This window comes from Alternaria dauci, chromosome 4 (assembly GCF_042100115.1).
Source record: "Alternaria dauci strain A2016 chromosome 4, whole genome shotgun sequence".
In the NCBI taxonomy this organism is placed as follows: Eukaryota; Fungi; Ascomycota; class Dothideomycetes; order Pleosporales; family Pleosporaceae; genus Alternaria; species Alternaria dauci.
The window spans coordinates 2,249,727-2,262,944 of record NC_091275.1 but is presented as its reverse complement, the minus strand read 5'-3'; the positions used below and the strand labels follow the sequence as shown (position 1 = coordinate 2,262,944).

General features: G+C 54.5%; 7 protein-coding genes across 7 annotated transcripts; 4 read left to right on the top strand and 3 right to left on the bottom strand.

Annotated features, from left to right (window-relative positions):
- Nucleotides 1-1,369: 1,369 nt before the first annotated feature.
- Nucleotides 1,370-3,355, bottom strand: ACET3X_005300 (uncharacterized protein; the record flags this gene model as incomplete). Its single annotated transcript, XM_069451490.1, has 1 exon — nucleotides 1,370-3,355. One exon carries the CDS (start codon nucleotides 3,353-3,355, stop codon nucleotides 1,370-1,372), a length of 1,986 nt encoding a protein of 661 aa, XP_069307344.1.
- Nucleotides 3,356-3,924: 569 nt separating this feature from the next.
- On the top strand, nucleotides 3,925-4,445 carry ACET3X_005299 (mitochondrial 54S ribosomal protein uL14m; the record flags this gene model as incomplete). Its single annotated transcript, XM_069451489.1, has 3 exons — nucleotides 3,925-3,939; nucleotides 4,000-4,084; nucleotides 4,144-4,445. 3 exons carry the CDS (start codon nucleotides 3,925-3,927, stop codon nucleotides 4,443-4,445), a joined length of 402 nt encoding a protein of 133 aa, XP_069307343.1.
- A 214-nt stretch (nucleotides 4,446-4,659) lies between these two features.
- ACET3X_005298 (uncharacterized protein) lies at nucleotides 4,660-5,491 on the bottom strand (the record flags this gene model as incomplete). Its single annotated transcript, XM_069451488.1, has 4 exons — nucleotides 4,660-4,716; nucleotides 4,761-4,850; nucleotides 5,189-5,360; nucleotides 5,415-5,491. 4 exons carry the CDS (start codon nucleotides 5,489-5,491, stop codon nucleotides 4,660-4,662), a joined length of 396 nt encoding a protein of 131 aa, XP_069307342.1.
- Nucleotides 5,492-5,903: 412 nt separating this feature from the next.
- ACET3X_005297 (uncharacterized protein) lies at nucleotides 5,904-6,624 on the top strand (the record flags this gene model as incomplete). The annotated part of the gene is made up of 4 exons (XM_069451487.1): nucleotides 5,904-5,906; nucleotides 5,963-6,396; nucleotides 6,447-6,563; nucleotides 6,615-6,624. 4 exons carry the CDS (start codon nucleotides 5,904-5,906, stop codon nucleotides 6,622-6,624), a joined length of 564 nt encoding a protein of 187 aa, XP_069307341.1.
- A 189-nt stretch (nucleotides 6,625-6,813) lies between these two features.
- ACET3X_005296 (uncharacterized protein) lies at nucleotides 6,814-7,912 on the top strand (the record flags this gene model as incomplete). Its single annotated transcript, XM_069451486.1, has 4 exons — nucleotides 6,814-6,868; nucleotides 7,188-7,206; nucleotides 7,295-7,479; nucleotides 7,791-7,912. 4 exons carry the CDS (start codon nucleotides 6,814-6,816, stop codon nucleotides 7,910-7,912), a joined length of 381 nt encoding a protein of 126 aa, XP_069307340.1.
- A 387-nt stretch (nucleotides 7,913-8,299) lies between these two features.
- ACET3X_005295 (uncharacterized protein) lies at nucleotides 8,300-9,211 on the top strand (the record flags this gene model as incomplete). Its single annotated transcript, XM_069451485.1, has 2 exons — nucleotides 8,300-8,576; nucleotides 8,628-9,211. 2 exons carry the CDS (start codon nucleotides 8,300-8,302, stop codon nucleotides 9,209-9,211), a joined length of 861 nt encoding a protein of 286 aa, XP_069307339.1.
- Nucleotides 9,212-10,238: 1,027 nt separating this feature from the next.
- On the bottom strand, nucleotides 10,239-12,444 carry ACET3X_005294 (uncharacterized protein; the record flags this gene model as incomplete). Its single annotated transcript, XM_069451484.1, has 3 exons — nucleotides 10,239-10,384; nucleotides 10,439-12,280; nucleotides 12,369-12,444. 3 exons carry the CDS (start codon nucleotides 12,442-12,444, stop codon nucleotides 10,239-10,241), a joined length of 2,064 nt encoding a protein of 687 aa, XP_069307338.1.
- Between the last annotated feature and the right edge of the window lie 774 nt (nucleotides 12,445-13,218).

The window sequence follows — 13,218 nt, the reverse complement described above, 5'->3', positions numbered from 1 at the left end:
AGTCCGTTGTCTATGACCATGTTTAAAACGTCGTATCTCTCGCCTACGACATTTGCACGTAGATATAGTTGTGCTGAATTCGGGTCATGGAACATGTAGAGTACCTCAGAGTCTGCTTGTTCATCTAGTTTTCGAAGGATCAAGTAAGCTTTGGGTCGTTGGCCTGACATGAGAGATCCGGGACGAGAAATAGAGGTATATCCGACTTCTCTTTCAAGATAGGCAAAGACATGGTCGTTTTGAATAGCGGCAAGAAGCACGAGGGTGGTAGCAAACCAACTAGACATTGTTTCCCGACCCTCTGATTGAAAAAAAAACAATTGTTGCTTAGGTCTTGAAACTATGATGCATCAGGAGCTTTCCCATCTCCAACGTGCTGGGCAATCAATTTGCGTATTCCGCTCACCCCATCTGCACCGCTTTTGATATTCTCAAAGCATCCGCCCACGATATCTGCACACTCCACCCAGACATCCATTTTCGTGCCATGTATAGAGCAAGTTATCCAATTCTCTATGCGAAACATTCTTAGCCAATCAGCATTCGTCGCTCCGCCTGTAACAACGTACTCTCTGTCAAAATCCGTAACGTGCTGATCTAAGTAACGGTCTGCTTCACTCAAACTATGAGACTGGTACAGTATGGTCGGGAGAGGATCGCCTGATTTTTCGCAGAAGACTATGTAGAGTTTGGATTGTTCGGGCATGCTGTTAGATACTAAATGCGGACTTACCAAGTCAGCGTACATCTCACATGCACATGGTTCAGGGACACTTACGATGGCTAGGGGTTGAGCGGGACAAGGAGACGCAGAAGTGAATGAGGACTTGTAATAAAATAGTTCGCAGGTGATGAAAGAAGGAAGCAAACGAACAAACTCATATACTCTGGATCACAGGGAAACGATTGCGATTTGCGGTTCTCCTTTCACTTATTTCCATTCCCTATACGATTTGATCAGCCACAGAGCATGCATCGAGGTATCAGGAATTGTCTCGTTCTATAACGTGATTCTCGTATCCTATGGTATCGTACAGTGCAAGGACCCCGAATGCTGAATGTTGAATGTAACGCCGCTGCTTGTATGCAAATGCATGCCCCTCTGAAATGCAGTGGAGATGACGAAGAAGTATATAACCCAAAGATGATACGCGCGCAACGCAAAAGTGTAGACCAAATCGATAAAGGCAACGCACGCGTGCTCTTCCTCTCCCAAACGAGTCGCTATAGTCCTCTCTTCGGCGCGATAAGTGCCCAAGCACAAGGCCTGGGCCTAAATTCATGTCGAAATCGTGTAGTGTACAAGACCAGTCCATGTCTCAGCTCTTATTTTATGATCCAATGTATGCAGCCCGGAAAACCAATGAGTTTACATTGTCTTCCTCACGCGCCTCCTCTTTCTCCCGCTATCAACCTCTATACTCGAGCTCATAGTATCTCTCGCGCTCCTCGGCGTTGAAAAGCGTTCGCGGATATGCTCTCGGATGACCTTCTTAGTCTTATCGCGCTTCAGCTGGCGCTCTTCATCCGGGTCGACGAAGCGATGAACGGTGCGGTGGTCGCGTATACGCTCCTCTTTGTCGTGCTTGCCTTCTCTTTCAGTCTTGGGCCAGGGAAAGCCGTAGAGCTTCGAATGGCGTTCGCATCGTGGGCAATCTTTACGCGTGTTGTAGCCGTCTTGCTGAACGAAGTCTGTGTCGCATGTGTGGCAATTAACCCACTTGGAGTATTTGGCTGAGAGAAGAGCGTTTGATGTCATATAGTCACCTGGCTTTCGCGTGTTCTCGACGTACTCGGCTTCGTCCCCCTCTTCAATCGTGATGGGCGTCCCGACGCGGTTCTGGACGTCGAAGCGTGACTTGGACCGTGTCGTGCGTAGTGTGGGTCGAGGCTTGCGCTTGACAATCTGCTGGTTCACGTCGTCAAATTCGAAGCTCTCAGAAAGTTCGCTGAGATCGGACATGTATGCGTCTTCGTCTGCAGGTGGGGAGGGCCACGGGGCGTTTACCGTTGTCGTAGTAACTTCCTCCTTCACTATGGCCACCCCAAGCGCTGGGCGATCCTGTATCGTCTGAGAGTCGACCTTCTCCCTGTGATCGCTGACCTCATGTGCGTGGTCTTCGTCTATTGACGTGGCGTCTGTAGACGAATGTGTCGACTTGGGCGAGGCCGCCGCCATGGATGACTGCGGCGATGGCTCCCGTGATGAGCTGATCAAATCCGTGTTCACTGTCAGAAGGCCCTCACGCTGCTGGTGGCGATTTTCGGGCGACTTTTCTGGCAATTCGTGCAAATTGGTCGCCGGGTCTTCGACGCTCGATACTGGGAGTTCCTGGCGCAACGAGGATGTGCTATGCGCCTTCTTGAGCGTCGTTTTTCGAAGCAGGTTGGATGTGTGCTGCTTGTTCGGTGAACTCTTTTGCTCGAATCTTGCACGTTTCGGGGCTGGCGTCGAGTCGCGCGAAAGATCCTCGTCTGCTGAGTCGTCTCGCGGCCTCTTGGTGGAAGAGCAGATGGCTTCGGAGGCAATGTCGTCTGTATGCCCTTCGTCTGCAATCTGCGCGTCGTCTTCGTTGTCGGCGTCGCTGAGTTCGACTCGTTTCATGGGCGCCCAGCCATTTTGCTGGAGACTTTCGCAAGTATTACACAAGCACTCTTCATTATCGTCACCAAAGTAATCTTCACCGTAGGAAACCGTAATCTCCTCTCCCTCGAGAATAGGTTTCACTGCAACAATCTGCATGCCGTCGTAGCCCTTGGTTGTGAGCTTTGCATTGGCGTCGCAATCGTGGTTGGCGAAGCGCGCGGGACCCAGGAACAACGAGCGCGTTTTCTTCCTACTGGAAATCACCAAACTGAAGTCTTTGCGCGCCAACTCCAACACTTTCTCTTGCTCCTCTGTCATTGCCACTTGCACCCCGGTCAAGTACTTGATCTCCTCGCGGGGGTTGATGTCTTTCCGCGCGGTGATTGCCGCCTCGTGTTCAGTAATCATATAGCGGTTGGTGGTGGTGACCTCGAATTGGCAATCCGACATGTAGATGTTGACGTATCTCCGGAGATGCCGTCTGAATTGGTCCTGATCCCGCTCATCCTTCAGACTGTTGACGAACCGGCGCAGTCCTGGCAGCTGCAGTAACTTGTGCACAGCCTCTGCCGGGTCCTTCTCCCAGACAACGTGCTGCCGGATAATGTCGGCAACATCCTCCTCATGCAGCCCTCTTGATCCCGTAAACCGGCCGCCTCTGTTCTTGCGAATCTTGGCCCAGAAGTACAGTTTGTCGACAAGCGCGTCGGTGATGATATCGTCAAAGGTGGCAAGCTTGTCGAGCGTGAGTTTGGTCGAGGGCGCCATGATGGCGCGACGCGGTGGTGAAGTGCGGCCGAGCGAATATGCGCACGCAGCCGTGGGTCGTAGAGATCGTGGGGAGTCGTCGGGTTTCGTGATTAAAGGGGTGGTTGGTAGGGCGAAAGTGAGTGACGTGCTTGTAGCCAGGAGCGCAAACGACAACGCATTCACCGTCAAAGTGCAATGACAGGGACACGAAAGGAGAAGCAGCGTCCCGGACAACAGCAGCGACGCGCGCAAGGAGAGGAAAGAGCGACGGGCGCAACCGCTCACCCGACAAGTGTGTGCGGGAGTGAGTGACCTCGACAAGGCTCGCCGCGCTCGATATCCCTGTACTCAGCCGCCCTGCTTATGGAGACGCGCATAGGCACTTGCGCTGGGGTGAAAGCATAAGCGAGAAGACTGGGGGGACGACGGCGCAAGCCGCCAAACTGCCAGAGAAAGCCCGACACTACCACCAACTTGCAACTTTGATGTTGCCGACCTAGACAATCACCCACTGCACAACCACAGCACAGCGCGCATCGTGCCAGGCAGCCGCAAGCGGGATCACAGAACAAAAGCAGGCACCCAGGATGATTCAATTAAAGGTGTGCCGCATCCGGCGATCAAGGCGGGCAGAGCAAGGACTGATATATCCGCCCTTCTAGACCCTCGTAAATTGCATCGACAACTCGGGCGCCGCCATAGTCGAATGTGTCAACGTCCTGCGATCCAAACGCCCCGCGAAAGTCGGTACGTCTAGCAGACTGTGGCAGGCGAGTCATGCTCGGAACAAAGGCTGATGGAAGCAGGCGACCGCATAGTAGTCGTCGTAAAGAAGCAGCGAAATTTCGGCCCGGAAACCGGTAACAGCGTCTCCATCAGCGCAGCCAACAAAGTACGACGAGGAGATGTACGGCACGCGGTTGTAGTACGCACAGCGAAGAAGTGGCAGCGCCCGGATGGCAGTGTAGTCAAGTTCGACGACAATGCCTGCGTGCTGATCAACAAGGCCGGGGAACCGATTGGGTCCAGAGTCAGTGGTGTCGTTGCGGCGGAACTGAGGCAGAAACAGTGGTCAAAAATCCTGTCGCTGGCGCCCATGCACGTGTAATGCCGTGTGCTTGGTCCAATAACACGGATGACGGCATGGCTGTGGGATGAAAGATGCATTTTTGGGAGTCTATGGAGCGCTTTGGAATGTAACATTATGTGTATGCCACTAAACTATACCTACGGGTATCTGAAGACCGCTTTTTCCTGAACTCCTCGCAGTAAAATGTTGTGAGATTAAACGCCGGCTACATGCATTGCCTATCGTCTTCCTCCTAGCTGTCCGACGGGCGCGAGACATGACCGCATCCGGCGCACACATAGTAAAGGGCCTAAGCAAGTCAGAACAGCTCGTGAACATGACCGAGATACTTACCATGCCCGTCTCGGCGGTCCGCTGCTGCGACTGGAAGAAGACGGCTTCATTCTCGCCGCACTCTGTGCATTGTTTCTGGATACGCGGTAACTAGACGCAGGTACAGTCAGCGAGCACGCTCAAGAGCAAGCAAGCAACTGTACTGGTAGGGGACGCAGGCTGCGAGGGCGCTTTCAAGACGTGGGTTCGTCCCACATGTCTTCATCGCAGTCGTCGTCATAGTCTTCAAACAGGTCATCCTCCTCGCGCATCTCCTGCTGGGGACGCTCTGCCTGCGGGTCCTCGTCCTCGGCCTCTAGCGCAAAGCCAGGAGCCGATTCCTCGCCGCACTCCTGGCACAGGATGGGCATGCCACACATGGTGCAGCAGGGCATCTCCTCAGAAAGAGCGGCCTGGGCAGCTTGGGCATCAGACAGGGAGTAACCAACCGTGGGATCCTGAGCAACCTCGGCGGTGACACCGGCTGTGGCTCCGACTGTGGACGCGATTTCGTGGCGCATAACGCAGGACGAGGGCGCTTCTTCGGTGAAGCTGCATGTGCGGCAGGCGAAAAGCAGCTTGTTCTCGGACTTGTCTTCGCGGGGGAACAGCAAGTTGGAACTGGGCTTGGTCAGCAATCATCTTTGTCGCAGGCGACGCTGACAGGCTGCTCACCATTCTGAGCAGAAGCGGAAGAGAATGGGCTCCTTGCCGCCCTTGGAGCCTCCCATTTGTGCTGCTGGGGATGCCATGTTGAGTGCGAGGACGGTGGGTGTAAAGGTCGTAATCCGTGTGCGCTTGTGTAGCGAGTGCAGTCGTGTCGGTCGTGATATTGCGCGTGTCGAGAAAAGTCGAAAAAAGTGTATCGAGAAAGACGTGTGGATGCAAGAGTCGAGGCAGAGTCACGTCGGTGAGCGCGGGCCACCCGTCTTGATTCGCGGGTGCTGTTGGTTGCTGCGGTGCAGAGCCGCGCTCGTTGTTTGGAAGGCGCCCCCGCATTGTCGACCTTGGAGCGCCGATCGCCTTGTCCACCGCCTGCAATTCCAGACGTCGCTCCACGCTGCCCGTACAACATCCGTGCGAAGACTCCTGTCAAGCTCTGCACTACTTGCGCTCTACCATACCAGACCCCGTCCTACGTATACAGGTAGATTATTAGCAAAAATGGTGAGTGTTGCGCCTGTCGTCTCAGCCCACCTCGTGCACAAACTCACGCGTCATAGTCGACCGCCGAGACTGGACTCCCCGAAGGATGGGAGGTGCGCCGCTCCAACACGAAGAACCTCCCTTACTACTTCCACGCCCAGACAAAAGACTCGCGATGGGAACCACCGCAGGGAACCGACCCGGACAAGCTCAAGGCGTACATGGCTGCCCACCACAGCTCCAAGGGCGTCGCGCCGGCACCCGTCGCAGGGACTGAGGGCAAGATCCGATGCGCCCATCTCCTTGTCAAGCACCGTGACAGCAGACGCCCAGCTAGTTGGCGAGAGCCCAAGATTACGCGCTCAGTCGAAGAGGCGCGGACAATGATTGAGAATTACCACAAGCAGATCCAGGCGTATGAGCAGGGAGCGGATGACCCCAACGCCAAATCTCTGTCGGAACTTGCATCTACCGAGTCAGATTGCAGCAGCGCTCGTAAAGGAGGAGACTTGTAAGAGGTTGCGGCGTTGAAGACGTGGAGAGAGACACTAACGTCACCAGGGGCTTCTTTGGCAGGGGCGACATGCAGAAGGAGTTTGAACAGGCTGCCTTTGAGCTCGAGAAGGGCCAGGTGAGCGGCATGGTCGAGACGGCTTCGGGCGTGCACTTGATCCAAAGGTGCGACGACTTTCACATGCCTCTGTATGATGCTAACAGCACACAACGCAGGCTCGAGTAGTCAACCAGTCGCGCGACGACTTTAGCATGAAAGCGTGATGTACCGTGATGAGGGGTTTTCTGGGACGCGTGCGGGCTATGCCAATCTGGAAGAGTTCGGCAACGTGGCTCTCAGACGCGTCGTCTATTGACCACGCGAACAGCAAACAGTGGTGGTGGTAGTACTTAAGCAATACTACTATCCTAAGACATGCATGTGAAAGCGTCCCAGGGCATGCAGCTCGCTGGAGCTGATGTGTGGTGTGGTGTGTCTGTTTACATGATTGCGTTGTCTGGCGTGCTCGTTTGGTCGACCAGGCATCGGTTGGAGACGATACGTCGTTGAACGCGTGCTGACGACAAGCAGACCACAATTCAGAAGGAGATAGAGTTTGTGGGGCCGGAACCAGAGAGGTCGAGCTGAAAATTCTCGCATCCGCGCGCACCCCAGGCCAGGAAGACCAAACTCGGGCGCTGATACAAAAGCGCGCAGCTCGACACAAGTCGTCCACAGCCATCTCGCCGTGTGTCGCTCCTCCTGCGCTCTGACAGAGACTTCGGCTAACGCGACTTCCCCCGCCAAAGCTATCGCTACGCTACTGCAGTAAGTTGGCGCCGGGCCTCCATGTACATATGTACCGCAGTCAGCTGATGGTCAAACTTGAAACGCGAGTACTAAAAAGACGTCGTAGAGCATTCCTCTCGAGCCGTCTGCACGCGCCTCTCTCTCCTCAAGGCTCACACTTGGACGGTTTCAGTGTGTGCGTCGGTGTGTGGCTGGTTCCGGCATCCCTCGAGCCTGCGCCTCGCCCCCAAGCCCACCTGGTTCCGGATCAGCCCGAAACCGCAAGGAAGCGACGGCCCAGTGACGTATCATGTAAGTTGGCTGACGAGTTTTTTTCTTTTTTGGCGTCAGCCCACCTCAGCAGCAGCAGAGCAATATTCGGCGCAGCTTCTAGACACGCCGAGACATTCACGTTCGTTTTGGGATGCTCTTGCGCCGCGATAGCGTGGCGGGCATGCCGTGCAGCCAGCGACTGCAGGTGGGCAGCCATGAACCCGAAGGACTGGGAATCTCGCCCTAGCACCTTTTTTCGTTGTCCGCGCACGCACAGCGGTTTTCCCTGCGTCACTGTAGCCCGCATTTCCACTGTCAAGCTCCTGGGCACTTGGGCTCACCAACCACAGTGCCACAGCCTACCCGCCCCCTTCGCCCCCCCTTTCACCGTCCAGGCAGACAGGCTTTGTACCCTTGGACTCGCGGCATCCCCGATTCCTCAGCCTGTGCAGCTCTCTGCACCCTGGATTGACGTAGTCGCTCCGTCAAGCTACATGGGAAAGTGCCTTTGGGCCGTAGATTCCCATAACTACCAGCACACGCACCAACGCCGCCCGCAAAGTGCCCGCACACCCCTGCCTCGACTCCACACCTCGCCCTGTTTACTCCGCTAAGACCTTCGATCACCAGCGCTTCCGCGATCTTTTGCCCTTCCACCTCCACCACCACCTCACCTCACACAATCAATATTTGTCTAGAAGATTCCCGTCGCTCTCTACAAATACCACTCACGCTCCTTTGAGTCTTTGCCGCCACCACTCGTTGCTGTGCACCCCGCAATCCGCTACCGAGTCTCAACCTCCACTCTTTGTCGACCAAAAACTCCACACAGACCTACTCGACATACTACACTACCGCCATGGCTGCTGCTCCACTATCTCCCCACCCTGTCTATCATGACCCTATCCCAACATCGCGCCGCAACTCGAGTCGCAAGCCAATTGCTTGCCTCTCACGCAGTGCCTCGAGCGTAGATGCTGCTCGCACTGTCTGCCCCAAGGACGGTGATGCATTCAGCTACGACCCCTCTCACTTGCGCCAGTGGAACTGTCCCCAGCAGCTCTGGGACCGTCTTCCACAGCAAGTCCAATCTAGCCTGACCGATGTTCAGCGTGCAGGTGCCGCTGTTCTGACTGGTGAGTCCAACCATCCTCTGTGCACTTGATTCAATATGCCAACTGAATTAGGCTTCGCGCGTCTCGACCAGCACTTTGACAGCTTCGAAGTCGACCCCAAGTCTACTGGAGACGAGCTTCTGGTTCACCTCGACGAACTCCCTCCCCCAAAATTCCGCACAGTCAGCAACGCGAGCAGTGTCTTCCACTCTGACTCTTCCTCGCCTCTCACCAGTGCGTCAACAGCCTCCCAGTCAGGAAGTGCCTCGCCTACGACTCCGGCCTTCTCGGGCGTATCTGGATCTCAGATCATGTGCCCTGGCTCACCCATCAGCCTGGGCCCCCCAGAGCTGTCTCGCTCACGTGAGCGCTCCTTCTCCACGCCGCTTAGGTCGCACGATGCCAAGTATGCCGCGGAGCTGTCGCACCTGCGCACTGAGGCCCTTCCCCGTCTACGTCACAAGTCTTACAAGGTCGACACAGAGTGGCAGGAGGCTAAGCGCGCTAAGGGTGCCCTCTCCTCCGACGATATCAATGCCTTTGAGAACTTCTGGGCAGAGAAGAAGTTGCTGATTCTTAGTCTCAACGAACGCGGCAAGCGCCTTGCAAGCGCCGCCGGCCTTGCTACCACCGGACTCGGCTGGTGCGCCCCGTAGAGACTAGTCAGGTGGATCTCCCTGAATCGGTCTCTTGTAATGGTTCACTGAGCGCATCCGTCACGCGACTTGGCACGGCACGACACTCCGGCTGCGGCCTGTCCACGACCACAAACTCCCTTTTCTTTCCCATTTTCTTGGAGTTCGGTTTCCATGGTTTCTGCTTCACTTCCTGTGCGTTACAAGCGAGGAGTTGGTCGGTTGGCATTCAGTCATGTAGGCATCTACACTCACAGATCGGGAAGATCTATGCTTGAAATGGACATAATCCTACGATAGATCTCATACACGCCCATGTCATCATGACGGCGGTCTCACGAGAGATCCATTTTGGTTCCATGGCGGCTGCCATGCGACATTGCAACAAATTTCACGCGGCTCATCTTAGAAGGCTAGCTCAGTTAACGAATGATATCTATATGACGACTTGTTTCGCGCATGTTCTTGCTTGCCAGTGCTGCATGCCACTTCCGTCATTCGTCTGCTGCGAGGGACAATGCTTTGCTACCATTATATTGTGAATGCCCAATACAGGCCCTTTTGAGCTGCAGCTGCATGGGTTGTGGCTGCCCAACACTTAAAAGTGAGTCTGACGCCTCAACCGGTCTTCAAAGAGGAGCTGATAAGGCGTACCAATATTGTTGACACGGGTCGTGCCAACACTGAGGTTGGTCATGTAAAAATGCAGCCAAGCTTGAGCAAGCCCGATGCTGCAACGTTCTCGGCACTGCTGCAGCCTGCATTTGCCAGCCAGTTCAACCCCGCCCCTGCCACAGCAACGAGAGGGGTGATGCGTCCGCGTCCGCGGATCGACATGTTTCAGTACCCAACCTCTCAACCACGCGAAACGGGGCGTCTGAATTATGCTGCGATGATCGACTTTATAGCGAAACGTGACGCGCCCAGAAAAGAAATTTTAGTTCTGCGCAACGATTGGTCTGCGAATCTTGCGCAGACGCTCACTAGTGTTTTCCGTGCCGTTGCTCACCCTTGAAGAACTGTATTTCAAGAGCGAGCTGTCGTATTTTCAACAAGCATCGTCATCATCTGTATCGACTCGGGCCTGCTTGCCTCGATCCTGACTACCGGTATCCCTTGCAAGCGGACTGCCTCTGAAGTCTCGCCTGATTGGGATATCCTTGTCCTCAACACCTGGTCTCCTGCTGCCACGTCCTAACATGATTTCAGTATACCCATCGATATCACACTGGGAACGGTCATACTCACCGGCCCAGTTACGGCCAGCTTGATCTCGCATGTCTGACCGCATCGAAGGCCCGGGTGCAAGATCGAAATCATCAGACTCCGACTCTAGGTGGGCCCGTCTGCCTCCACCACCACCACCACCACGTCCACGACCCATCATCATCATGCCTCCGCGGCCACCTCCCATGGCTCTGCCGTACATTGCGGCCATCGGGTCCATGTCCAAGTTCATTCTCATGCCGCCGTTGCTAAACTGTCTGCTGGCCTTGGCCCCACGATGCGACATAAAGTTTGGTCGCATAACCTTCTTGTTCATCATGCCAGCTTGCATATATGGATTTCCCATCATTCCCATGTCATCCATGTCACCCATGTCATTCTCAAAGCTTCCCAAGCCAGTAGTGCCCATGCCGCCGCCCATTCCACCTAGTTCCATGCCAGGATGCATGCGCCATTTACCTGTTGGATCAGCCATGCCAGGTGGCATCCGACCCGCGCCGTACGGATCAACGTTCATCACGCCCATCTGCTGAGCCACTCGTGGATCCATATTCACGTCGTTCATCAAGAATGCACTCGGTGCTATGCCTGCTGCCTTTCCGAAAGGTTGTCTTGCGGAGCTGCTCTCCCCCTTATCTCGTTGCTGGCTATCCTTCTTGAGGTCTTGCAATCCATTAAGCGCTTCTAGTATGTCCTCTTTGAACTCATCAAACTCTTCTTTCCGCTTCTTCTCCTCTTTCTTCTCCTTCTTTTTCTTCTTGCTCTTCTCTTCCTTTTCACTGTCGCTGCTCTCACTCTTCTTCTTACAGCCCGAGTGATCTCCACAGTCTTTGCCTAGATCTGTTTTTAGTATGTACCTGATCTCGCCGCTACCGTAGGTATAGTCCTCCTCGTCTGAGTAGTCGTTGCCTTTACGAGGATCATTGCGTGAAAGGTATATGACGCGCTCGCTTTTCCTGCAGTTGCAAGCTATAGTACAGACACAGGCGTCGAGGAAGGCATCGCCCCCAAGCAACTCGCCCCCTGAGGGGCCAACCTGCTTGTTCCAAGGTTGTCCGCGGTTTAGACGGGCTGACGTTTGTGGGTCCACGCGGGAGCGCGATTTCCGTCCAGGCTTCTCTGCGCTGGCGTATGCACCCTTTGGGATGTGCTCGTAGTGTTTTGGTGTTTTGCAGTCGGTTCGCCGTCTGGGCTGAGGTGAGTCGGGGCTACTTCTTGATGATGATGACTGGCTGGGTGCTGCTGCTCCCGCATTATTTGCATACGGGTTCATGTCTGCGCCTCGCATGCCGTCGCCAACACCGAATCCAGGCAGAGCTGGATTTGACGTGTATTCTGGAGGCATGCCGGGCGGCTGCATACCTCCCATCGGGCCCATTCCCATCCCCATCCCCATCCCCATGCCACCCATAGCCTCTATACCTCCCATACCTCCCATTCTGGGACCAGCAGGCATACCCATCGGCATACCGCCTGTACCTGCGTAGCCACCCATCTGTATCTCAGGCGCAGACCTAGGTCTCGGATCCATGCCTTCGAAACCCCCTACCCCACCCCTGCGTCCGATACCTGGCATTCCACCACCGCCCATGATACCTCCCGGGTAGCCCTTGGATATCTGGCGTCTCATACCTCTTGGGCTCATGCTTTCCATCATGTTCAGGTCTGTGCTCTCGCTCTCATCACTCCCCTCTGAGATGTCTATATCTGGCCCTCCGTAGTGAGGGTAGAATTGGTTTTGCGGACGTTGGTACTGACGTCCGCCACGATAGGGTAGTGGACGGGGTGCGTAGATTGGACCGCGTGTGTACGGATCGGATCTTGAGCGTGCGTATGATGGTGGATGGACGGTAAATGCTGTCCCTGTTGAGAGGAGTAAGTATGGGACGATACGTAGGAAAGGACAAACGGGTGAGATATAGGTAGAGTAGAATGAAAGACGTTTACATACCAGGCGGGACTAGGACTTTTCCTCCAGGAGCGTTGACTTCGACGAGAGGCGGGGGAGTGGAATGCGATGCACCCATAACAAGCACGTCGCGCGGACCGTTGCAGCGAGGAAGGCCGGCTGTGCTATAAAAAGCGATGCTTTCCGGTGGTTCGAGATAGGGAGCTTCCAGAAACGTAGTCGCACTCCTGGTTCTCGTTATGCCGACGAAACGTACAGGTATCGTCTATATCGGATGCATATCACGATACTGGCACTTGACGTTCCGCCCACGCACTTCAACCCTTCGTTCGTACGCGAAGAAAAGAATGATGAATAAAGGACAAAATGTTGAGACGGACGAGTATGCGACACTCACAGACGGAACATACTCTGACATGTCACCTGCCATTTGTTTGCTCGTGCTATATATATGATGCGCAAGTACTCCGTTGCACGACATGAGCTATTGTCGTGTCGCAGTTTGACCCTTCTCGTGATGCGAAAAGGCTGCTCCTCTACCTATCTATTTTCATGTGGCTCGACAATCGATCTAGCTTTGTAAAAACAATAGAGATATGCAGGTAGTGACATGCGTGTACCGTTTGATGTCTAATGTTATGAAGTTTGCCTGGGTGAGCGTTGCAAATAATGTCTGGTTTTCATGTCCGAGTAAGATCATGCTACTTGTACGGAAAATCACCACCACGCATTAACGTGCTGGGAAAGCCAGAGGCTGGCAGAATCGATACTTTAATATTACTAGAACGCTTTTGCAAATTTTCCGCTTCGATAAGATGCTTTGTGCTAGGTATGCTGTTACAGCCGCATAGACCACAGCGCACGCTGATGTCACAATTTATCATGCTACATA